This window comes from Pristiophorus japonicus, chromosome 16, assembly GCF_044704955.1.
Source record: "Pristiophorus japonicus isolate sPriJap1 chromosome 16, sPriJap1.hap1, whole genome shotgun sequence".
Classification (NCBI taxonomy): Eukaryota; Metazoa; Chordata; class Chondrichthyes; family Pristiophoridae; genus Pristiophorus; species Pristiophorus japonicus.
In genome coordinates this window covers 5,246,634-5,273,515 of record NC_091992.1, presented here as the reverse complement: position 1 = coordinate 5,273,515, position 26,882 = coordinate 5,246,634, and the positions used below count along the sequence as shown (strand labels likewise).

Sequence of the window (26,882 nt, the reverse complement as noted above, 5' to 3'; positions counted from 1 at the left end):
GATAGGCAATGGCAAACATTTAAAGATCGCATGGATGAACTTCAACAATTGTACATCCCTGTCTGGAGTAAAAATAAAACGGGGAAGGTGGCTCAACTGTGGCTAACAAGGGAAATTAAGGGTAGTGTTAAATCCAAGGAAGAGGCATATAAATTGGCCAGAAAAAGCAGCAAACCTGAGGACTGGGAGAATTTTGTAATACTGCAGAGGAGGACAAAGGGTTTAATTAGGGAGGGGGAATAGAGTACGAGAGGAAGTTCGCTGGGAACATAAAAACTGACTGCAAAAGCTTCTACTGATGTGTGAAGAGAAAAAGATTAGTGAAAACAAACGAAGGTCCCTTGCAGTCAGATTCAGGTGAATTTATAATGGGGAACAAAGAAATGGCGGACCAGTTGAACAAATACTTTGGTTCTGTCTTCACGAAGGAAGACATAAATAACCTTCCGGAAATACTAGGGAACCAAGGGTCTAGTGAGAAGGAGGAACTGAGGGAAATCCTTATTAGACATGAAATTGTGTTAGGAAAATTGATGGGATTGAAGGCCAATAAATCCCCGGGGCCTGATAGTCTGCATCCCTGAGTACTTAAGGAAGTAGCCCTAGAAATAGTGGATGCATTGGTGATCATTTTCCAACAGCCTAGCAACTCTGGATCGGTTCATATGGACTGGAGGGTAGCTAATGGAACACTACTTTTTAAGAAAGGAGCGAGAGAGAAAACGGTTAATTATAGACCGGTTAGCCTGACATCAGTAGTGGGGAAAATGTTGGAATCAATTATTAAAGATGAAATAGCAGCACATTTGGAAAGCAGTGACAGGATCGGTCCAAGTCAGCATGGATTTATGAAAGGGAAATCTTGCTTGACAAATCATAGAATTTTTTGAGGATGTAACTGGTAGAGTGGACAAGGGAGAACCAGTGGATGTGGTGTTTTTGGACTTTCAAAAGGCTTTTGACATGGTCCCACACAAGAGATTGGTGTGAAAAATTAAAGCACATGGTATTGGGGGTAATGTACTGATGTGGATAGAGAACTGGTTGCCAGACAAGAAGCAGAGAGTCGGGATAAACGGGTCCTTTTCAGAATGAAAAGGCAGGCAGTGACTAGTGGGGTACCGCAGGGCTCAGTGCTGGGACCCCAGCTATTTACAATATACATTAATGATTTGGATGAGGGAATTGAGTGTAATATCTCCAAGTTTGCAGATAACACGAAGCTGGGTGGCAGTGTGAGCTGTGAGGAGGACGCTAAAAGGCTGCAGGGTGACTTGGACAGGTTAGGTGAGTGGCCAAACACATGGCAGATGCAGTATAATGTGGATAAATGTGAGGTTATCCACTTTGGTGGGAAAAACACGAAGGCAGAATATTATCTGAATGGCAGATTAGGAAAAGGGGAGGTGCAGCGAGACCTGGGTGTGATGGTACATCAGTCATTGAAAGTTGGCATGCAGGTACAGCAGACGGCAAATGGTATGCTGCCCTTCATAGCTAGGGGATTTGAGTATAGGAGCAAAGAGGTCTTACTGCAGTTGTACAGGGCCTTAGTGAGGCCTCACCTGGAATAGTGTGTTCAGTTTTGGTCTCCGAATCGGAGGAAGGACATTCTTGCTATTGAGGGAGTGCAGCGAAGGTTCACCAGACTGATTCCTGGGATGGCAGGACTGACATATGAGGAGCGACTGGATCAACTGGGCCTGTATTCACTGGAGTTTAGAAGGAAGAGAGGGAATCTCATAGAAACATAAAATTCTGACAGGACTGGACAGGTTAGCTGCAGGAAGAATGTTCCCGATGTTGGGGAAGTCCAGAACCAGGGGACATGGTCTAAGGATAAGGGGTATGCCGTTTAGATCTGAGATGAGGTGGAACTTCTTCACTCAGAGAGTTGTTAACCTGTGGAATTCCCTACCGCAGAGAGTTGTTGAGGCCAGTTCATTGGATATATTCAAGAGGGAGTTAGATACAGCCCTTACAGCTAAAGGGATCAAGGGGTATGGAGAGAAAGCAGGAAAGGGGTACTGAGGTGAATGATCAGCCATGATCTTATTGAATGGTGGTGCAGGCTCAAAAGGCCGAATGGCCTACTCCTACACCTTTTTTCTATATTTCTATGTCGGAGGTGCCGTCTTTTGGATGAGACATTATACCGAGGCCCCATCTGCTCTCAGGTGGATGTAAAAGATCTCATGGCACTATTTCGAAGAAGAGTAGAGTTCTCCCCGGTGTCCTGGCCAATATTTATGCCTCAATCAACATCAACAGATTATCTGGTCACCATCACCTTGCTGTACACCAATTGGCTGCTGCGTTTCCTTCATTACAACAATGACTACACTTCACAAGTACTTCATTGGCTGTAAAGTACTTTGGAACATCCTGAAATTGTGAAAGGTGCTATATAAATGCAACCTTTCTTTTATTGGGGTCATTTTTTTGACAAGACTTCATTTTTCAAGCAGACAGATGGGCACCTTAAACACAGACCCTGGAGACAAGTGTAACTGGGTTGGAGTCAATTCCCTAATCTTTCACTTTAAAAAATACACTGAAAAAGGCAACATTGTAATTCCTTTCCCCAACAAAATGGGTAATTCATTTCCAAGACCATCTTAAAATGTTGCATTCTATGGGCCAGTTGTTGCAATAGAATCATCGTGGTGATAATTTGCTACAGTTTGTAAGATTAACAGGTGAAGTAGCAAACCCAAATTAAAACTATACACAATTTAAAAATAACGGGGACTTGGGACTGCCTTCCAGACAGTAATCTCATCTCGCGGATCAGAAGCCAGATTTACACCCGCTGAGCTCGGCTCTTGCAGTTCTTGACGTCGTCTACAGCTCTCACCGAGATTACTGCAGAGTGATCACTCATGCCCTGCTCCAGGCAGCCATTTTACCTTCAGTGTGTGCAACTGCGGTTAGCTTGGAGCAACAGGTTCCGAGGAGAGTGCATTTCGGCAACTTACAGGCTCCACACACGTGCAGTTCCGATCGGTTACTAATCTAACTCACAACTCTTCAAGCAGTCCACAAGGAATCAAAAGTGCAAGGAACAGTTTTTCAAATAAATTACCTCTTCCACTACCGTACTTCCAATTGTGTATGTACGGCAAATATGTACACGTGCTCCTTTACAGTATTTATTCCACATCTGTTCTTCAACAAGAACATTTTAGTCCCTTCATCTTTCTCAGATCTCGTCACATGCCAAGCAACAGTTTGCAGACAGTCTACTCAGTAAGTATGTGGAGAACTGGGGGGTGCAGTCATACCTTGCAGTGTTCTTTAACTCTTGATAAAGGGTACAGGGTATTGGTAAGGCCACACCTGGAGTACTGCGTACAGTCTCCATATTTAAAAGGAAGGATATACTTGCATTGGAGGCTGTTCAGAGAAGGTTCACTAGGTTGATTCCGGAGATTACTTCATCAAGATAGGTTGAGCCTTTGCACATTAGAGTTCAGAAGAATGAGAGGTGATCTTATCGAATCATGTAAGATAATGAAGGGGCTTGACAAGGTGGATGCAGAGAGGATATTTCCACTCATAGGGGAAACTAAAACTAGGGGACATAGTCTCAGAATAAGGGGCCGCCCATTTAAAACTCAGATGAGGAAGAATTTCTTCTGAGGATTGTAAATCTGTGGAATTCTCTGCCCCAAAGAGTTGTGGCGGTTGGGTCATTGAATATATTTAAGGCAGAGATCGACAGATTTTTGAGCGAGAGAGAATAAAGAGAGTTATGGGGAGCGGGCAGGGAAGTGGAACTGAGTCCATGATCAGATCAGCCATGATCGTGTTGAATGACAGAGCAGGCTCGAGGGGCCAGGTGGCCTACTCCTGCTCCTATTTCTTATGTTCCTATAAAGCCCAAGATAACACTAGGCTAGAATACTGCTCAGTCAGCGGAGGCTCCAAAAGCTCCTGCCCATTGGAAAAGTTCGTCATCCAATAGGCAATCTATCTGCAGCTCAAGCCCCCAACTCCTCTAAACCTTATCCTGCCTGTATTTTATCAACACTACGATGGCCATTGATCTCTGGCTCTTCGCTTGTTCCTCCTAAACTGCAAGTGATCTGCGCCACATGCACTTGCAGTGTCCATGTTGATTAGCACGGCCTTCAAAACTGTGGAACATCTCTTCTTCCTCAGCATTCCCGTCCCCCTGCAATCTACAGGCGTTTAATACCCACGCTTAACATTACCGAACTACTGCTGCTTAATGTACCTCGCCTTCACTCCTACTCTTTGCCAGCTCAATGGTGTCCTGCACTGCCAGTTTAGTTGAGTTTCTCACTGAAAAGATTCTGTTCTGCAGGCCACATGCCTTTTACATACAACAGATGTTACTATGATAGGCTTTGCTAAAGCTCCTCTATGTGAACAGTGGATAGCTTGAGAGGAGCCTGAAAGGGATTTGCTTTCAGTTTTAGCAATAGTCAGAATCTAATTACAAAAGAGCTTTAGTTAGTTTCTCAAACTAGGCCTCAAAACACCTTGCATTTGTATAGCGCCTTCAACGTAGTAAAACATCCCAAAGCGCTTCACAGGAGCGTTATCAGACAGACTCTGACACTGAGCCACAAAGGGAGAAATTAGGACAGATGACCATAGAGGTAGGTTTTGAGGAGAGAGGCGCGGAGAGGTTTAGGGAGGGAATTCCAGAGCTTGGGGCCCAGGCACGGCTGCCAATGGTGGAGTGATTAAAATCGGAGATGTTCAAGGAGGCTAGAATTGGAGGAGTACAGATATTTCAGAAAGTTGTAAGGCTGGAGGGAGGGGCGAGGCCATGGAGGGATTTGAAAGCAAGGATGAGAATTTTTTTTTTTAATAAATCGAATTGTTTCTTAACCAGGAGCCCGTGTTGGTCAGCGAGCACAGGGGTGATGGAGTGAATGGGACTTGGTGCAAGTTAGGACATGGGCAGCAGAATGTTGGATGACCTCAGTTTTACAGAGGGTAGAAAGTGGGAGGCCGGCCAGGAGAGTGTTGGAATAGTCATAACTAGAGGTAACAAAGACATAGACGAGGGTTTCAGCAGATGAGCCGAGGCAGGGGCTCTCTGCACAACTGATATATTCCAATCAAGGAGGCCTTGAGGGTGTCCTTGAAACATTTCCTCTGCCCACCTGGGGCTCGCTTGCTGTGTAGGTGCGCTTGATAAAGTGCAACATCCCCACCGGCACCTGGGAGTCCCTGGCCCAAGACCGCCCCAAGTGGAGGAAGAGCATCTGGGGGGGCACTGAGCACCTCGAGTCTCGTCGCCGAGAGCGTGCAGAAAACAAGCGCAGGCAGCGGAAGGAGCGTGCGGCAAACCAGACTCCCCACCCACCCTTTCCTTCAACCACTGTCTGTCCTACCCGTGACAGAGACTGTAATTCCAATATTGGACTGTTCAGTCACTTGAGAACTCACTTAGAGTGGAAGCAAGTCTTCCTCGATTTCAAGGGACTGCCTGTGATGATGATGATGATGATATTCCAATCACAAAATACTTCTCTAATTGCACTCTGAGGTGACTCAAAGAATGTTATTCTGTAATTCCTGGTCTTCCATTAGGCGTTTTCATTTGATTGTGAAATAGAAAATTTAAAAAAATTAATAATAAATGGCTGCCAAATGCTGCAGCTTAACTCCAAGATCACTTTAGCTTTACTGTTGAATGTCGCTTCCTTTTTGCACAAAGCATAATCTCACCAACGGTAAACGGAATTGAATTTTTCCATAAAACACAAAAGAAGGTGAGGATAAGGCAAAAATATGGTTGTGATATACATAGAATTTCAGCAAATCAATCGACAGGATATCTCAGAAAAACTGGTGCACAAAATGAGCAGACATGGCAGAGGCGATAAGAGACCGGTGGGCTGTGTGAATGGGCCACATAGGGACCAGCTCTCCCAACATAGGGACCAGTGCTGGGACCAGCTCTCCCAACATAGGGACCAGTGCTGGGACCAGCTCTCCCAACATAGGGACCAGTGCTGGGACCAGCTCTCCCAACATAGGGACCAGTGCTGGGACCAGCTCTCCCAACATAGGGACCAGCTCTCCCAACATAGGGACCAGCTCTCCCAACATAGGGACCAGTGCTGGGACCAGCTCTCCCAACATAGGGACCAGTGCTGGGACCAGCTCTCCCAACATAGGGACCAGTGCTGGGACCAGCTCTCCCAACATAGGGACCAGTGCTGGGACCAGCTCTCCCAACATAGGGACCAGTGCTGGGACCAGCTCTCCCAACATAGGGACCAGTGCTGGGACCAGCTCTCCCAACATAGGGACCAGCTCTCCCAACATAGGGACCAGCTCTCCCAACATAGGGACCAGCTCTCCCAACATAGGGACCAGCTCTCCCAACATAGGGACCAGTGCTGGGACCAGCTCTCCCAACATAGGGACCAGTGCTGGGACCAGCTCTCCCAACATAGGGACCAGTGCTGGGACCAGCTCTCCCAACATAGGGACCAGTGCTGGGACCAGCTCTCCCAACATAGGGACCAGCTCTCCCAACATAGGGACCAGTGCTGGGACCAGCTCTCCCAACATAGGGACCAGTGCTGGGACCAGCTCTCCCAACATAGGGACCAGTGCTGGGACCAGCTCTCCCAACATAGGGACCAGCTCTCCCAACATAGGGACCAGTGCTGGGACCAGCTCTCCCAACATTGTCACACATGATCTGGAGCTAGTCGCTACCGCCCCAACATTTGCAGATGACACCAAAATGGTCGGATTAGTTAATATGATGGAGGACAAGGCAAAACTACAGGAGGATATAGATTGGGGAAATGGGCAGTGAGCAGGCAATTGGAAGCAGCGTCAGGGGGATATTTGTAAACTAATGCACTCGGGGACAAGAAACAGCCAGGGGGATTACCAGATTTAATGACAGGATGACCCAGACAGATCAGGAAAAGTATTTTGGGAAGTAAAGATAGATCCCCCAAGATACTTAGCCAATGTGAGGCAACTATGGGTCGATTAAAAAGAACAGAGGGGAAAATCCCAAAGCACTACAATGTGTATTTCTATAGCACCTTTAACGTAGTAAAACGTCCCAAGGCGCTTCACAGGAGAGTTATCAAACAAAATGTGACACCGAGCCACATAAGGAGATATTAGGCCAGATGACCAAAAGCTTGGTCAAAGAGGTAGGTGTTAGAGCGTCGAAGACGAGGAGAGAGGTCGAGAGGCAGAGAGGTTTAGGGAGGGAATTCCAGAGCTTAGGGCCCAGGCAACAGAAGGTACGGCCACCAATGGTTGAGCGATTATGATCAGGGATGCTCAAGGGGACAGAATTAGAGGAGTGCAGACAGAGGTCAGACCGAGATCAGCTTGTCAACTTGTGTGGAGAGGACATTTTGAGCTACTGCAATACTAGGATGAAGCACTAGGGTGATTCCAAGTCTGTCGTTAGCAGTGGCAGCAACAAAGGCCACTTTATATCCCAGCTTGGAGTCTTTTCAACTATGTGCAAAGTTTAAAAAACCTAGACTCAAATACGCAGTTTTGAACTCTGCACAAATTGGAAACACACCAACTTATCTGGAGTTGATCCCATCCCAAGCATCATATACACATCATGGCCTTCAGTGTGGGAGATGGTCCGAATATCTTCACAACTGAACAGACTACGTCTCACAGCAAAAGTTGTTAGAGTCAGCATCTTAGATTTTTTAAACACCCCACAAAATGTCTCCAATACATTGAAATGTTTACAGTTCCCAGACAACACTTGGTGTGTTATGGTTTTAAAAAGGGATTCATGTGGTTCTGTTTATTTCACACCCTCAATGGACATTAAAAACATGATAAAACAAGCTTATATAGCTTGTGGAAAAAGGCTTCGGACTCCTGTATTCAGCTCCTTTTTGCAGCAGTCACTGAACTGATTTGGCAGAGAGGGGAAAATGCACTTCTGCCAATGTTAAAACATGTGATACCATTCTTGTGCAATACTCTTAATTCATTTCTTCAAACCACTTCCACTGCTAATGACAGACTTGTAACATCCCAGTATTTCAAGAGCTCAAAATGTTCCCTCCACAAGCTGAGAATCAAGTCTATAATTGAACGGCTAGGGGATTTTGCACAATTCAAGTGGAGTATATACACACTTTGGGCCCAAGTTTCCACATGATTCGCGCCTGATTTTTTTAGGAGCAACTGGTGGAGAACGGACTATTTTAGAAATCGCAATTCTCCACATTTTTTTTTCTGCAGTTCTAGTCAGGTAGAACAGAATTTTTTTCTTCAAAAGGGGGCGTGTCCGGCCACTGACGCCTGATTTGAAAGTTTCCACAGTGAAAATGTACTCCAAACTAAAGTAGAATGGCGCTAGTGAAGATTTTTGTAGAACTGAAAAAACCTGTTCTACACATTAAAAAATCAGACGCAGGTTACAAATTAGGCGCCCAGAACGAGGTGGGGGGGGGGGGGGGGGGGGGGGGGGGAAGGGAACTCTTTAAATTTGACAATAAATCCTTATTTATACTTCTACAAATATTATACAAATAAATCCAACCTGAATAAACATTTATAAGCCAAGAAAAGATTAAATAAACCATCTTCCTACCTGTGTGAAAGTGCTTCAGCCAGGGAGAATTCTGCAGCTGTTCGTGCCGCTGAGCGAGAGAGAGAGGGGGGGGGAGGAGAGAGAGAGAGAGAGAGAGAGAGAGGAGGGGGGGGGGGAGGAGAGAGAGAGGGGGGGGAGGAGAGAGAGAGAGAGGGGGGGGGGAGGAGAGAGAGAGAGAGGGGGGGGGAGGAGAGAAAGAGAGGGGGGGGAGGAGAGAGAGAGTGGGGGGGGGGGGAGGAGAGAGAGAGAGGGGGGGGGAGGAGAGAGAGAGAGGGGGGGAGGAGAGAGAGGGAGGGGGGGGAGGAGAGAGAGGGAGGGGGGGGAGAGAGAGAGAGAGAGGGGGGGGAGAAGAGAGAGAGAGGGGGGGGAGGAGAGGGGGGAGAAGAGAGGGGGGAGAAAGAGAGAGGGGGGAGAGAGGGGAGAGAGGGGGGGGAGAGGGGAGAGAGGGGGGGGAGAGGGGAGAGAGGGGGGGGAGAGGGGAGAGAGGGGGGGGAGGAGAGAGGGAGGGGGAGCAGGTGTCGGGTCGGGGGGGGGGAGGAGCGGGTGTCGGGGGGGGGGGGGAGCGGGTGTCGGGGGGGGGGAGGAGCGGGTGTCGGGGGGGGGGGGGGGGGGGGGAGAGGAGCGGGTGTCGGGGGGGGGGGGAGGAGCGGGTGTCGGGGGGGGGGGGGGAGCGGGACTCGGGTCGGGGGGGGGGGGAGCAGGTCTCGGGTCTCTGTCGGGGCGGGGGGGGGGAGCGGGTGTCGGGTCGGGGGTGGGGGGGGGGGGGAAGCGGGTCTCGGGTCGGGGGTGGAGAGCGGGTGTCGGGGCGGGGTGTCGGGTGGGGAGCGGGAGAGCGGGTGTCGGGTCGGGGCGGGGGGGGGGGGGTGGGGGTGGAGAGCGGGTGTCGGGGTGGGGGGTGTCGGGTGGGGAGCGGGTGGCGGGGGGGGAGAGCGGGTGTCAGGTCGGGGCGGGCGGGGGGTGTCGGGTGGGGAGCGGGTGTCGGTGGGGGGGGGGGGGGAAGAGAGCGGGTGTCGGGGGGGGGGGAGCGGGTGTCGGGGGGGGGGGTGGGGAGCGGGTGTCGGGTCTGGTCGGGCGGGGAGCAGGAGCTGGCCGTGGGAGGAGCCTCATTCACACAGCCCCAGTGAGGCCATTGGGCCAGGGCTAGGGGCTGCGTGCTTCGGGCCCCTCCCACACAGTTCGGCGCCTGGAGCTACTGCACTTGCGTGCCGACTGTAGCGCGCATGTGCAGAGGTCCCGGCACTGTTTTCAGCGCAGGGACCTGGCTCCGCCCCCCCACAGCTCGTGCTGGCTGCGCCGAGGGCCACAGGACCTGTAAGTCGGTGGAGAATACCGAGGATTTTTTTAGGCGCCGTTTTAGTTGTGAAAAACAGGCGCCCAGCTCGGAAAAGCGCCCGTTTTTTTTCTTGTGGAAACTTGGGCTCATTGTTCTAACGTTTCCACTCACTTTGATTACACTTTATTCAAGTGTTCATTACAAGACTGCTCATAAAAGAGCAAGTTTATTGTCATTAGGGAAGGGGTGAAGACAAAAATGTTATCACTACAAATAAAGAAAACAGTCAGAGATGGAGAGTGGGAAAGGGACCTAAATAATTGACAGAATATGCTGTTCCTCCCGGCCAAATAGTTGACCTGAATGTTCACACAATCCCACACTTCATTGGTGTACTATTTTTATACATTAAATTTTCTTTTAAAGTCTAAATAACTTTGTATAGAAATCATTAGTTGGCCACCGATTGCAACAGAATGTACTCCTTCTCCAACCAAGCATTGCGAGAGATAGATTGGAATTCAAGTTGATCTGCCAATGACTTCTTCCTCCCCAGGTGAGATAAGCAACCTACAAAAGCTGTGGTAATCGGAGAGATGAAGCAACTTCACACCAGCCACGGCGCCAGGCTTTAAGGTTCGCATTCTTCTGATATACTTCAGCCAACTAATAAAGGAAAGGGCTTGCATTTATATAGCGCCTTTCACAACCTCAGGACAAAGCGCTTTACAGCCAACGAATTACGTTTGACGTGTAGTCACTTGTGAGGTAGGGAAATGCGGCAGCCACTTTGCACACAGCAAGCTCCCACCAGCAGCAGCGATACAGGACCAGACAATCTGTTTTAAGTAATGTTAATTGAGACATAGATATTAAATCGGGAAAGCTCCTCTGCACTTCTTCAAATAGTGACGGGGATTTTTTTACGTTCACCCAAGATGGCAGACGATTCAATGTCTCATCCGAAAGACGGCATCTCTGACAATGTTGCATTCCTTCAGTATTGCAATGCAATGGCAGCCTGGATTCTGGGTTCATGTCTCTGGAGTCTGACTTAAAGCCACAACCTTCTGACTCAGACGAGGGTGTTACCTAGCTTAGGTGGGTCTGCGGGGGGGGGGGGGGGGGAATGGAAATGGGCACGAGGATAATACCCCCAAGTAGACCTGATAATTTACAAAAAGATGTCCACTTGATGTGAACCTGACTCGGAGGAGAGAGTGCTCCCACTGAGCCAATGCAGACATTAAAATGACACCCAGTAAATCTCAGACACTTAGAAGACTTTCCAACCATCTCCTTCAGCAAACAGCAATGCACTTTAGCTACTCAATTTATTTAACAGCGTTTGCTGCAGACAGTAAGCACACATTTCTGTAACAAATGAGATGCTATTCACTACCCACTTAACTGGAGGAAGCCAGCTAATGCTAGTCAGCCTCCAATCGAACACAAAGACAATACCCACATCTAAGATACCGGATGATGCAGAACCTTGCAGCAGCTCTTGCATTCTACCCTGCTACTGCCCAACATGGTTTACAGTTGAGCGCAGTCCAAAAGAAGATTGATTATTTCTACATCAAAGTTGTCAGCACCCATACGTTTCAGATCTGCTAACCACCTCTGGGGAAGAGTATTGTCATGTACTGAGGTGGGGTTTCCACACCAGCCCCCCGCTCACCTTTTCTCACTGCATTTTCTTTCCTCTCACGAAGGCAGCAATTCCTTGCTGGGCTACAGTTCAACACGCGGAAGCCCACACACTATTCCTCAGGGGTCACGCCTTTACAGCGCCTGTTCTCAAGCTACTCTGGCAAAGGTGGCAAGGACGCAGGGGTTGAAGATCAGCTCACGGCCGAATAGGATGCTGTTGTTTATGGCTAAAACGTACAGTTTAAACCAGTGTCCTGCCCAATTGGTTATCTATGAGCCTAGACCAGTGACATAGCAGAGATTTGACTGATAGATTTGCTTTCGATAAGAACCATTTTTATAAGAAAATCTCTAACAATGGGTACATACAACTTGTATTTACATAGCACCTTTAAATGCAGTAAAAGGTCCACAGGACAATTAACAAAAGTGGACACAACCATAAGAACAGAAGAAATAGGAGGTGTCGGCCATTTGGCCCCTCGAGCCTGCTCCGCCATTCAATAAGATCCTGGCCTCAACTCCACTTCCCTGCCTGCTCCCCATAACCCTTTATTCCCTTATCACTCAAAAATCTGTCTATCCCTACTTTAAATATATTCAATGACCCAGCCTCCACTGCTCTCTGGGATACATAATTCCAAAGATTCACCACCCTCAGAAATTCCTCCTCATTTCAGTTTTAAATGGGCGAACGCTAATTCTGACTCTATGTCCCCTAGTTCCCCCACGAGAGAAAACATCCTCTCTGAAGATATCAGGACAGGTGACCAAAACTTTGGTCAGAGGTAGGTTTTAAAGAGTGTCTTAAAAGGGGGAAAGAGAGGCGGAGGGGTTTAGGGAGGTAATGCCAGAGCTTGGGGCCCAGGCAGCTGAAGGCAGGGCTACCAATGGTGATGCAAAGAAAGTTGGAAATGCTCAAGAGATACACCCATTAACAATTTGAGAACCTCGGCTCACAACGGTTGTTCACTGTTAAAATAGTTTGTGAATCATTGAATGCCAAGAGGAATTGCTCCATTCGTAACGTATTTCCTGTTGGATTACATTTCTCTTTGCCTGCTGCAATATTCTAAAACCGCTTAATTCACCCGAATTATTGCAAAACTTTCAAGGTCAGGAGTGAGCTTTTCCTGCTGCAATTTCAGAAACTACATTTGGGTTCAAGTTTTGCAATCTTAAAAAAAAAACACACGTTGCTTCTCTTGCCCCACCTCCGGCAACGTTTTGGCAGGTTTTTTTTAAGCTGTCCATTTAGTTTAAAATAAAAAAAAATAGTAAAAGAAAAATAAGTTAAGAAATCAACTACTTTTGAAGCCAGTTTCCCCAGACCTTTTAAAAAACACAATTGGTGGCTTTTTCTCACCTGTACTTTGCCGAAACTCCAAGTACCCTGTTCTATACGCTCACCCTCCTCCCCGAATTCTACCCGTTAAAATTGAGACTCCCGATTTCGTCTCTAACTTAACCGCCCGACGTCATTCTGTTCGACTCCCGCTAAGAAACGCATAGCGTAGCCTCTGATTCCATCCATTCCTCAACTGTCTTCTCAAGCTCAACTGGGGCATCCAGTTCAGTTCTGAGCTTCATCCATCCTGAAGACCATCTACTTCCACGGGATTGCCTATGTCCATCCTTACCTCACTTTTGCAGTCTCCAGTCTTGCCCTCTCCACTGCTCTCCTCACTGTTACCAAGTTCCATTTTACATGAACGATAATTCACCCAAAATTCCACATCTTATCTTACACCAAATCCGACTTACTCCCTATTACGCCCCCAGTCTTCACCCACACACTGATGCTTGCTATTTATTGTATTCCTCCCGATTTCTGTAACCCTCTGCAGTGCTACATGGCCTAATTCTGCCCACCTTTCACTTTCCACCGATCTCCGCCCCCGCCCCCAGTCAATGATGAACACTACAGCCAGCTTAGCCAGCTGCTCTGGAAGGCTCGGGCACGCTACTGCTCTGCTCTTCTTTTCGTCAAAAAGCCACTCCAGAATGTTTTGACCCTGCTTTCAGTCACCTCCCAACACTGCTCGTTGACGGTTTTCAACGCTGAAGCACTTTCCCACATTTTACTACCATTTAAACACAATTTATATTGTCCAGGGGACTTCATCAAAACTCTGCTGCCTCTATCCTAACTCGCACCAAGACCACCCACCCTCTGGTCACATTGGCTCCCAGTCCAGCAACGTTATGAATGTTAAATTCTCAACCTTTGGTTTAAATCCTTCCATGACCTCACCCCTCCCTATCACTCTAACTTCCTCCAGCCCTACAACCCTTCGCAATCTCTCTGCTCTTCCAATTCTGGCCTCTTGCGCATCTCTCCCATCCTTTCACTCCACCATTGGCAGCAGTGCCTTCAGCTGCCTGAGCTCCAAACTCTGGAATTCCCTCCCTAAACCTCTCCACCTCTCCCTCCTCCTTTTAACCCACCTCTTTAAATCAAGCTTTTAGTCATTCCTCCTAATGTCTCAGTCTTTGACTTGGGTGTCAATTCTTGACTGATTACACTCGTGTGAAGCGCCATGGGACGTTTTCCGACAATAAGGTGCTATATAAATGCAAGTTGTTGCGGCAGTTCATCACCCCTCATTTTCTGAGAGCTTTAAATTCTACACTCCGTCAGAACTTGCACATATACTTGCAACTTTGCACCTTCAAAAAGACTTGCTTCAATGACTTGCAAAAAGATATTTATTTTTTATGAATGATAATTGCATAATTTCCAAAGTGTTTGCTCTATAAAACCACCAGAGACACTTTTTTTTTAAAAAAAGTAATCGTCTTAGGTGGCGAGTTTGAGAGTAAAGTAGGTGCTGAGGCCACTGGAAGTTTGTAAGTGAGGAAACAGATTTTGAACCTTGTGCATTATAAAACCTGGTACATTTGCAAGGTGTTACACGATTAAATAACAGCACTGCAGCAGCCAAACGTCAATGGCACCTGATGTACCTCAATAGATGGGACATATTCCGAGAGGAATCGGCAGTGGTGAATACAGTGAGAATGTTTTTATGGGTTATGTCAAACACAGCAAAGCACACCCACCCATAAGCACTCGTGACTCTGAATCATCCTGATAATAATGCAACATTCATACCACTTATCTGGACCACAATGATATCCTTTTATTACTTAGCTTATTGAAAGCTGTGCCAACAGTCATATCTTTCTACCGCTGGGATTTGGAATCGAATGCACCCCACACATCGGATGAAAGACTCTTCTTTCCAGCAGCTGCCAGCACATTAGTTGGTGCATAACAGTAATTTGGGGGATTGAACAAAATTAAACAAAGGTGCATCTTATTGAATGGCGGAGCAGGCTCGAGGGGCTGTATGGCCTACTCCTGCGCCTAATTCTTAAAGGTTTGCCAAGTTCCTGAATGCAATAGACCAGCAATCAAATATTCGCCGCAGATAGCAGGCACAACATCAGAAAAAAAAAGGACTTGCATTTATATAGTGCCTTTCACGACTACTACCAAAGCGCTTTACAGACAATGAAGCACTTTTTTTTTGAAGCGTAGGCACTGTTGTAATGTAGGAAACAAGGCAGTCAATTTGCACACAGCAAGCTCCCACACACAGCAACGTGATAATGACTAGATAATCTGTTTGTTAGTGATGTTGACTGAGGGATAATTAGCAGGGGACAGAATAAAAGGTACAGGTCGACACCAACTTTAGCCTTGTTGGAATAGACATGTTTAGTAGAGATCGGATTGCACGAGAACACAGGACATGAAACTCCCAGCAGTTGGGGGAGATTTGCCCCCCACCCCCACCAAACAAGACGCATGTTGGAAAAGCCAGTGTGAATGGGATCTTCATACCCACAGCAAAGCCCAGAGAGACGCACTCTCAGTCCATGTGTGGAAGTGCACCTTACAGTTCCCTCAGCAGCGCCGCAACCACTGTGCAACACCTCAATAGCAGCTCCACTGAAGGAGGACAAGTTCAGGAGATGCTGATTTTGGGGTAGTTAATGCTCTCACATCTCGACAACAGAACACTGCCCAGGGGGAAGGTTTCTGAGACAAGTGGAAATGTCATCTTGCAGTCGGGAGAGTGGGTCTCGAAAACTCGGGCAATGTAAAGGGAACACTGCTCTCCATCCAAGTGCGCTGTACCTGATCGGAGAGCTTGACGCAAACAGAAACAGTTGTATCCTGCAATCAACATATTTCTGATGAACACAAAAATCCAAAATAAACTGAATCAGAATAACGGATCTGCCTGTACTTAGTGGGTTTGGAAGAGTTATTTATCAAATGAGTAACTGGGAGCTATTACAAACCAGTAAATCACAGAATGCAGATCATGGCATATTCTGAAACTGAAGATCCAGTTCTTTTTAAAAAAGGTACACTTGTGCAATTCACATACAGGCCACAAAATGCTAGTCCATTTTCATTTGCGAGAGGGTTACTCAGTTCTAAATTTTCCCTCCCTTTGGGAAACAGGTCACCTCTGCTCCTCACCCTGCCCCAGACCTTTCTGCAGAGGACACACCCTGCAAGCGTGACACACTCCTGGGCACCTCCCTGACCCAACTTCCGAAATACATTGGCCCGGATTTTGAGGCAATAATAACGGTGAGGCTATCAGCGCTCACCATGATCATGGAGTAAATCGGACAGCAACATCTGGTGTCCGCACATGCGCAGTTAAACGCCAAAATCCAGATCCTCCACAGGCTGCGCCACACTGGTACTTCGCCGAGACTCGGCACTGAAATACATCCAAGGGCGTGAAGCTGCAGTAATTACCCACTAAATACATCAGAAAAAGTTAGAGCTTGTCCATTTCAAGTGCAAGTGAATTTCTAACAGCATGGTAATCTTAATTACTACCAAGCAACCTCTCTGGCACTGAAAATTAACTTTTACGTGTAGAGTCTCGTTCCTTCAGATTTTAATTATTGTTGGAGATTTTGTGTGTGTCTCTGATCTCTCTTAATCCCATCTTGGTTTCCTTCTCGGTTTTTCACTTTCTATACATGATTTTACGTTGAATGAAATATTCTAGCTTGCACTTCCTGGTTTGGACTCTGCGTGTCTCAGTGGGGATTCTTCAATTTGATTGGTTGAGGAGACAATCTGTTGCTTTCCCTGTTCACCCAGATCCACTGTCGAGGGCACTGCGCTGTTTCTGGCTCCCGATGTTGCCACTCAAAAGCCAGCAAAAAGCCAGTGGGAAGCTGTAAGCGCCATGAGCGGCGATCGCAGTTCCTTTACCGCTGACCTCAAAAGCCGGGCCGGTCAGTTACTTCAAGGAAGTTAGTATTATTGTTGCAGAAGCCGTGCTTCGTTGGGACCCAGCAACAGATGCCAACGTACCATTAAGTCAACGGATACAGAAATATTTGGGAATTTGATAAGATGGACAGAAATCTGATCATTTCAGACCTCCGGGGACCCCACCCTCCTCAGCCTGATTTCTCAGAGGGCCAAGCACCTTGCTCCATTTAATTGCAGTAACGACACAACCCTAGGTACAACAGACTGAGCAATTCATCAACTGTGCTTCTAAATGCACTTTTTCTTTTAAAAACTGGTGATTTAGGGCGAGGCACTTGAATTTGCATAGCGTGTAAATTTTCCGTAACAAGTTCCCATTTATGCAACTAGTGGGTAAATGTAGGGAGGACTGGCAGAAAAGCTGGAAAAGACCAGAGACTTCTCAACACAAAGGGTGTGAGCTGTATACTGATTACAAGACAGGCCCTGGAACATCATGGGCCACCCCGACCTGTGAGAGCACCATCGCAGGTCGGGGCTATAAATAGAGCTGGAGCGCCGGGCCCTGGAACATCGTGGGCGAAGGTGCGGCAAATGAGGGTACAGGGCTCAGAAGAGCAGAGAGCCCAGGGGCAGCACGGTCCAGCCCACGCTGCGATTTGTGCGCGCGCTCTGTCCGTGCAGCAGAGCTGGTCTCCAGTCATCCTGGTTCAATTGTACATCCCTGTCTGGAGTAAAAATAAAACGAGGAAGGTGGCTCAACCTTGGCCAACAAGGATAGTGTTAAAGCCAAGGAAGAGACATATAAATTGGCCAGAAAAAGTAACAAACCTGAGGACTGGGAGAAATTTAGAATTCAACAGAGGAGGACTAAGGATTGAATTAAGAGGGAGAAAATAGAGTATGAGAGGAAGCTTGCAGGGAACATAAAAACTGACTGCAAAAACTTCTATAAATATGTGAAGAGAAAAAGATTAGTGAAGACAAATGAAGGTCCCTTGCAGTCGGATTCAGGTGAATTTATAACGGGGAACAAAGAAATGGCAGACCAGTTGAACAAATACTTTGGTTCTGTCTTCACGAAGGAAGACACAAATAACCTTCCGAATGCACTAGGGGACAGTGGTTCTAGTGAGAAGGAGGAACTGATGGATATCCTTATTAGGTGGGAAATTGTGTTAGGGAAATTGATGGAATTGAAGGCCGATAAATCCCCGGGGCCTGATAGTCTGCAACCCAGAGTACTTAAGGAAGTGGCCCTAGAAATAGTGGATGCATTGGTGATCATTTTCCAACAGTCTATCGACTCTGGATCAGTTCCGATGAACTGAAGGGTAGCTAATGTAACACCACTTTTTTTTTTAAAAAAAAGGAGGGAGAGAGAAAACGGGTAATTATAAACTGGTTAGCCTGACATCAGTAGTGGGGAAAATGTTGGAATCAATCATTATGAAATAGCAGCGCATTTGGAAAGCAGCGACAGGATCGGTCCAAGTCAGCAGGATTTATGAAAGGGAAATCATTCTTGACGAATCTTCTGGAATTTTTTGAGGATGTAACTAGCAGAGTGGACAAGGGAGAACCAGTGGATGTGGTGCATTTGGACTTTCAAAAGGCTTTTGACAAGGTCCCGCATAAGAGATTGGTGTGCAAAATCAAAACGCATGGAATTGGGGGTAATATACTGACGTGGATAGAGAACTGGTTGGCAGACAGGAAGCAGAGAGTCGGGATAAACGGGTCCTTTTCAGAATGGCAGGCAGTGACTAGTGGAGTGCCACAGGGCTCAGTGCTGGGACCCCAGCTCTTTACAATATACATTAACGATTTGGATGAAGGAATTGAGTGTAATATTGCCAAGTTTGCAGATGACACTAAACTGGGTGGCGGTGTGAGCTGTGAGGGGGACGCTAAGAGGCTGCAGGGTGACTTGGACAGGTTAGGTGAGTGGGAAAATGCATGGCAGATGTGGATAAATGTGAGGTTATCCATTTTGGGGGCAAAAACACGAAGGCAGATTAGGAAAAGGGGAGGTGCAACGAGACCTGGGTGTCATGGTTCATCAGTCATTGAAAGTTGGCATACAGGTACAGCAGGCAGTGAAGGCAGCAAATGGTATGTTGGCCTTCATAGCTAGGGGATTTGAGTATAGGAGCAGGGAGGTCTTACTGCAGGTGTACAGGGCCTTGGTGAGGCCTCACTTGGAATATTGTGTTCAGTTTTGGTCTCCTAATCTGAGGAAGGACATTCTTGCTATTGAGGGAGTGCAGCGAAGGTTCACCAAGCTAATTCCAGGGATGGCTGGACTGTCATATGAGGAGAGACTGGATCAACTGGGCCTTTAGTCACTGGAGTTTAGAAGATTGAGAGGGGATCTCATAGAAACGTATAAGATTCTGACGGGACTGGACAGGTTATATGCGGGAAGAATGTTCCCGATGTTGGGGAAGTCCAGAAGCAGGGGATGTAGTCTTAGGATAAGGGGCAGACCATTTAGGACTGAGATGAGGAGAAACATCTTCACTCAGAGTTGTTAACTTGTGGAATTCCCTGCTGCAGAGTTGTTGATGCCAGTTCACTGGATATATTCAAGCGGGAGATAGATACAACCCTTACAACTAAAGCGATCAAGGGGTATGGAGAGAAAGCAGGAAAGGGGTACTGAGGGAATGATCAGCCATGATCTTATTGAACGGCAGTGCAAGCTCGAAGGGCTGAATGGCGTACTCCTGCACCTATTTTCTATGTTTCAACCCTTGCCATTGGATAAAGGCCTAGCTCGGTCAAGCCAGTGTGGTGGCTGATATGCAACGGTTACCAGACGTTAAAAAAAATCCACACTGGCATCTTCCACCCCTTCAAATGGAGCTCAGGACTGGAACATCGGGTCCTACACTTAAACATCTGTGAACTCATGTGGAAGCAAGTCATCCTCGTTCGAGAGACAGCCTATGATGATGATGTAACAGGTCATACATTTCATAAGATCCCAGAATCAAGTATGCTGCTGTCAGTGGAAGCTCCAGCTCAGCATTTAGTTCCATTTCTTTTGCCAGTCCCCACTCCCCTTTGCTCTTTCTAAACGCTGTTCACCTGTATTATCTTCCAACTTGTACAAAGGGTCCACACCGCAAACATTAACTCCCCCGCGCTCTTTCCAGCACCTGCAAATTTTTGCTTTTAGTTTTTTGGGGGGCGGGGATGTTGGAGTTGGGGGTCACTAAAGTTGGCCTCCGTGCTGCTCAGGTTTGAAGGGAATAGCAGGGGGGGGGAAGATAGGGGTAAATCCCCTACAGAGTTACTTGCGCCCAACTCCCAGCCAGTGACTGCTGCTGGAAAGTGGACAGCAGCAAGGCTCGGCTGTGATGCTCTCTGCAGTGCACTGGGCACACTGGTAATGCACTGGTTGACTCCAGCACCAACAGAACTGTACCCCAACCTGACTCAGCACCCTCAGAAGTGGAAGAGGAAAAAAAAAAGTCAGTCAATTATGCAGACCAACAACCCACGAGGCAGCAGGACTCAGCAGCAGCACTGGCGGCTCAGGAACAGTTAGAAACCTTTTAAATTAAATTATTAAGACCATCAGGATGTCTCGGTGGTAGCGATGCATTAGTGGAATTTAATTTATCGAGCAGCTAAGTTAGGTCACCATACTCGGAAGTAAAACCAAACCCCTCACGGAGTGCTGCCAGGATAAATCTGCTCTTGTATTCAGTTACTACGATAAAACACATTCTAAACCGAAGTGGGACATTTTACGCAGTTTGTTCAATCTTCCTTGCTCAACCAGTCGTTTACATCACCACAATGGGCAAAGATTCCAGTCGTTAACTATTCATTGCCAAATCAGGCATTCACAAGTTCACCATTGATGGGCAGGGCAGGAATCGGGATGCACAATACTGTTGTTGAGCTGGTTTTGTGCCGCACCAGTAGGCGCAAGGTTCAAGGAGGCAAAGTAAACGCGCTGGATTTGCAAACACTGAGAAGACCTCGTACATCTGGGAATTTAGCTACAAGATGGTCACCCACAGAACAGAAAAGCTTTTCTCTCCTGTAAGGCGAGTTCCCTCAACCTGTGCTGCGCTACTCCCTGATTAAAATCCCAGAGTGCCTCACATTGCAACACCTCAGCTGCCAGTTTAAAACCGATGCAATTTGACAGCACACAGACAGCAGCCCTTCGCGACACAGTGCATTTGGTCCCAACTTCCTCCCCAACCCTTGGCCACAGGGAACGCCAGAAACCTTGATGGAAAGGTTGTGTTTGTAAACAATAAAATCTTATATTGTGCACTAAAATTACAGAGAAATAACACTGCCTCTTCATCAAGGCTGGAGTGGGCTATCGTGGCCTCGATAGCGAATGTAGGCAGATTATTCAACCGTGGCTGGGTTCATCATCATAGGCAGTTCCTCGAAATCTAGGAAGACTTACTTCCATTCCAAAAGTGAGTTCTCAGGTGACTGTACAGTCCAATGCGGGAATTACAGTCTCTGTCACAGGTGGGACAGACAGTGGTTGAAGGAAAGGGTGGGTGGGGAGTCTGGTTTGCCGCACACTCCTTCCACTGCCTGTGCTTGTTTTCTGTGGTAAGCATGTCACGTCTGGTCTAGTGTGCTCTCTCTCTCTCTCTCTCTCTCTCTTCCAGCAGAGTCAGGAGTGTGAATTCCAGCCAATTTTTACCTTCCTCATCCAGTCTCTCTGTTACATTCCTCCCCCACCCCCCTCCCACCCCAACAAGACTGTATGCCTTCGAGCTGAGATCAGCAAACTCAGTGATTGAACTCAGGACCTTCGTTAGTGTTGAGCCTCTCACTGTCCAAATTTGCTGGGCCAGCAAGTCAATCATTTTTGGAAGAGGCTACATCAAATACACACACTTAAACCCCAGGACAGCTCTTCCACGATTCACTGACCAAGGTTAATGTTTCTAAACGCAGATAGTTCATTATTCCAACTGGGTCAAATACACACAAGGCCAGGATGCCGTTCTACTTGTATACCAAGCCAAGTCACAGCAGGGCACACTTTCGAACATGTTTTTTGTAAGTGTCCTGTTAGATCTCTTAATTTCCAATGAAATACGAACTCAGATTGTAGTTTTAATGTAACTTTATTCTGGCAGCAGCAACAAGCTCTTGGCTTTAAGCCAGGCCTTTGTGCTTCTGAGACCACATGGCCAAAATGGCTGTTTTTATACCTGGTTCAATTTACAGAAAAGAACTCGCCTTCTTTGACCTTATTGGCTCAATTGATAGTCTTTTAACCTTTAATTGGCTCACTACCCAAGGTCCTAAAATGTCAAGTTGATTGATGACTTAATGCAACATGCTGAGTTGCATGTAGCAGCTTTGACCTGGGGTCTGTGAATTTTCACAGCCTGTCTGAATGCAGCCTGTTTGAATTCTCTATCAGTGTCCAGGGCTCCAGGATTCAAGTTTACAAACAGCCTGGTCATCCCCCCGGACCAACATTTCTGTGGCTTGACTGAGTATTTAGTCATAAACTACAGCAGCCAAACCATGCATGGATCGTGTTATTGGGGCCAGTGAACTACAGTGTAAAAATGGAGTCGATAAAAAAAACTCCGACTATCTTAGCAAGGTCTTCTCACAACCCTGGTCTGTAACCTCCTCCAGCAACCCTCCGAGATCGCTGCACTCCTCCGATCCTGGTCTCATCAACAGCCCTGATCTTAATCACTCCAACATTGGTGGCCATGCCTTCAGCTGCCTGGGCCCTAAGCAATGTTCCCTTTAAGCTCCACGGCGCGCTCACGCAATTGGCTCTTAAATGGGAAAAAACGTGTACACGCAGTATTTTAAATGGGCCACGCACCCAAAAAGTATGAAAGGGAAAGTGGGCCCTTAACTCTCAGATTGTAAAGTGCTGTGGGACAGCCAGAGATTGGGAAAGGCATTCTATAAATGCCTTTTTTTAAACTTGTGTTTTGCCTCCAGCTGGGACAACAGCTCAGGACAGTCCACAGTGGAGCTAGGAAGATAGATAGATCACGATGGCAACAATCCGAGCTTTGTTCATCACAAGCAAGAATAGCGACATGTTAACACGGAACCAAAGATGATGGGATAGGATTAATCATCGACCTTTACCAAACAGAGAAGTTACTCATTTTCCATATTTCTCCCCAAATTCTCACTCGCTCATTAGGTGCTACACTACAGCACTGAACATAAAAAGGATGGGCAAGGTGGGGTGACCGAGCGGTGCCTGCGATCGGTGACCAGTAATCAGACAACGGGGGAGTGCTGTACAATATTCCTGGCCATCATCCTCGCTACTGTTTCAACCTAAATAAAAACTAACATCCTTCATCTCGTGTGTCAGCCGTGGCTCAGTGAGTAGTGCTCTCGTCTCAGAGGCAGAAGGTTGTGGGTTCAAGCCCCACTCCAGGAACTTGAGCACAAAAATCTAGGCTGACACTCCAGTGCAGTACTGAGGGAGCGCTGCACTGTCAGAAGTGCCGTCTTTCGGATGAGACGTTAAGCCGAGGCGCCGTCTGCTCTCTCAGGTGGACGTAAAAGATCCCTCGGGCACTATTTTGAAGATGATCAGGGGAGTTATCCCCGGTGTCCTGGGGCCAATATTTATCTCTTGGTCAAAATAACAAAAACAGGTTATCTGGTCATTTTCACACTGCTATTTGAGAGAGCTTGCTGTGCACAAATGGTTGCAGCATTTCCCACATTACAACAATGACTACACTCCAAAAAGTACTTAATTGGCTGTGAAGCGCTTAGAGACGTCCGGTGGTCATGAAAGGTGCAATAGAAATGCAAGTCACCTCAAGGAACAATCTCCATTTAAACCCAAACTGGAAATACAATAGCCCAACCTTCCCACACCAGACAAAGCCATTTCGAAAATGAGAGGAGACAGCAGACAATGCCCACTAACTGGCCTTAGGACTTTGAAGTGAATGTACAAGAGGCCATAATCCAGGTGGACACTCCCAGTGCAGGCCTGCACTGAAACAGTAGAGTGGATGCTAGATACTGTCTACTTTCTTAGGTGGATCTAAAATCTTCCACTCCACTATTTGAAGAGGAGCAGGGGAGTTCTCCCCGATATCCTGGTCAATATTTATCTCTCAATCAACATATCTGGTCATTATCTCATTGCTGTTTGTGGGAGCTTTGTGTGTGCAAATTGGCTGCCGTGTTTCCTACATTACAGCAGTAACCACACTCCAAATATACACTTCATTGGCACTTTGGGCTATTCGGAGGTGGTGAAAGGAGTTGGAGAAATGTAAGTTTTTTCTTTGACAATGGGTCATGGTCATAGTTGCCCAGTTTTTGCTGATTTTTCCTTTTTAATTTTACATCACAAATGAGTTTCCCCATTTGCTATTAAATCTCACAAGTTTAAGAAAAATGCAACAGATATGAAACTAAACACCTTCACACACCTTGCAAGATCTTGGTGCAAAAGTGATTTTTAAATTTAATATCACAGAGTCTTGTGGATAAATTCCACCCTCCTTTGTATATTTCCGCTGTCACCTGCCTGACTTGTAGCCTTGGGTGGCTCCCACTGCCCTCCCCACAAAAGGCAGTTGCCAAGAGATGCAAATAACTGCAAAGGCCAAATTCTCTTGAATTCAATGCCTCGATCCGGAGAAGCCCCACCCACCCCCAGTCTCCCTCAACTAATGCAGATCGGATAGCATCAAAAGACTAATTTTATAAACTGATGAATCCAGGCTGGATCCATATTCTCTTTTACAGCGTATCAATCAGAGTTAACCTCACACACACACACGACAGGGGACTGCTGTACACACGCCGATGAGATACGCCGAGCTAGAAGGAAACTCCCTTTGCAACCAAAGGGTTAATGAGCCAAGCCTTCAAATGCCTCTTACATAAACACAGTAAAATCAAGAACAGAGACAAAAATCAAAGTGTCACAGTATTTAAATCACTTAAATGAATACTGCAGAACCCTAATTAGTACTATTTTTTTTAAACAGAGAAAAATAGTCATTATGTAGCCCACTACAATACAGTTCTCCATCCATCATCGGGTACACACCCTAGTTCACCTACACAAGCCAGCCGTCAACATATGGTGTATATAAAATCACTGCTAAAAAAGGATTTATTTTTTCCAACAGAACCAAAACAGATGTGAGAATACAGCAACATCTGAATTTGTGACTCTGTGTCAACAGCTTAGCTGAAATCGATTAACATTTATATATGTATTTATTCAATTATTCACACAAACAAAACAACTGCCTCAGGACTCAATCCCCAAAAAGATAAAAGCGCAGGAAACAACCACCAAAAAACAGGTTCGGTTCTTGGTCCCTCCACCTCTGGCATTTAAACCTCTCACCAGGGCACAACAGAAACATTTCAACCCTCTTCCAAAAGTACATTTTATGGAAACCTGATCAACATTTTAATATTTTTTTTAAATCTCCAAACTTCAAAAAACATGAGAAATCAAGTTTGAAACATAAAAATTAAACACTTTGATCATTTAGCATTTAATAAAAGAGAAAGAAAATTAAAATGTTTAAGAGAATACGTTCAAGATTTTTTTTGAAATCACTGCTAAATGAGAGATGTGTTTAATGTTTTTTTCAAACACAGAATCAAAACAGATGAGATAATTTCTTTGTCAACAGCTTAGCTGAAATCTATTAACATTTATTTACTTTTTTTTAGGTTTTAAACTTTATTTTTTTTTTAAAAAAGCTTAAAATAAAACTTTGGTTATTTAGCATTTAATAAAAGAAAAATGAATTTAGAATGTTTATTGAACAGAAAAAGTCCAAGATTTTTTGTTTTAGAAGAGGCTTGAAAATCAGGTTTAGAACATAAAAATTAAAAAGGAACACTTTGATTACTGAGCAGTTAATGAAAGAAAACGGAATTTAAAAATGTTTATTAAAAGGAGAAAAAGTTCCAGATTTTAAAGAGGCTATTTAAAATTTTATTATTTTGCATTTAATGAAAGAAAAATTATTTTACAATGTTTAAAGAGGAAAAAGTGCAAAGATTTTTTTTATATATAAAGAAAAAGACTAACTGCAAACCCACCGCCGCCTGAAATAATGAAGTAATTGAGCCCCCGGCGCCCGTGAGCAGGGGATCATCTCCCGCTGCCCGCTGCGGGTGAGCCCGAGGATGAGGCCTAGTTGCCAGGAGCTCACTCCCACTTCACTGATTCCCGGCCCCGTCTTCTGTCGCCATTACCCCTCACCCCCCCCCCCCCCCCCCGGGGGGGTGAACCCCTCACCCCCCCCCCCCGGGGGGGTGAACCCCTCCCTCGGGTTACCTGACACCACCAGCGCCTCGTTAGGCCCCACCGTGTAACAGTTGCCCATCGCCGCCGCCCGACTCTCTCTCTCTCTCCCGCTCCCCCGCTCGCTGTCCGTCCGCTTCGCCTGTTCACCAAAACAACAGGAGCCCCGCCTCCCGGCCTCGCGGCCCCGCCTCCCGGGCCCCGCCCACTGCGGGGCGGAAGTCGCCGCTCCTCCCTTTTCTGCCCCCCAATGGCTGCCACACCCAAACCCACTTCCGCCCCGCTCCCTCACACTGCGGGGCGGAAGTCGCTGCTGCCCCCCCCCCCCCCCCCGCCAAGTGACTGTCACACTCAAACCCTTCCGCCCACACACACACACACACACACTGGCGCTGCTGCTGCCCCCTAGCGGCTGCCCCACCGACAGCAAGAACTTGCACTGCGCAATCTCCTTCTGGGGCAGTCCCCAGAATCGAGGGTGACTTGCTGCCACACCAAAAAGGGATGAGTTCACGGGTGTTTCAATGAAGGACCTGACAAGCTGGATCCCGGACTACATCCTGAAGGGCGGACGATGCCGGTGCGCGGATTTGTTTAACGTGGGGTGGCCGCTGCACACCAGCCACCACACGGGGCTCGACAGAGCGAGGTCTGGGTGCAGGGGCAAGGGCTAACCAGGACGACCGGAGACCTGCTCTGCTGCACGGATCTAGTGCGCTCACACATATCGCACAGTGTGGGCTGGGCCCGTGCTGCCCCTGGGCCCCCGATCACGATGCCCCTGGGCCCCCGATCACGATGCCCCTGGGCCCCCGATCAC

General features: G+C 47.0%; 1 protein-coding gene across 5 annotated transcripts in view; it reads right to left on the bottom strand.

Moving 5' to 3' along the window:
• Window positions 1-26,215, bottom strand: part of LOC139226284 (flotillin-2-like) — a 114,995-nt gene extending 88,780 nt beyond the window's left edge. The window contains exon 1 of one of the 5 annotated variants that reach the window (XM_070856925.1): window positions 26,096-26,215. In XM_070856925.1, coding sequence (XP_070713026.1) covers window positions 26,096-26,144 — 49 coding nt within the window. In that variant the 5' untranslated portion in view covers window positions 26,145-26,215. The remainder of the gene's footprint in view (window positions 1-26,095) is intronic. The other 4 variants (XM_070856924.1, XM_070856927.1, XM_070856928.1 and 1 more) reach the window with 4 other exon arrangements.
• Between the last annotated feature and the right edge of the window lie 667 nt (window positions 26,216-26,882).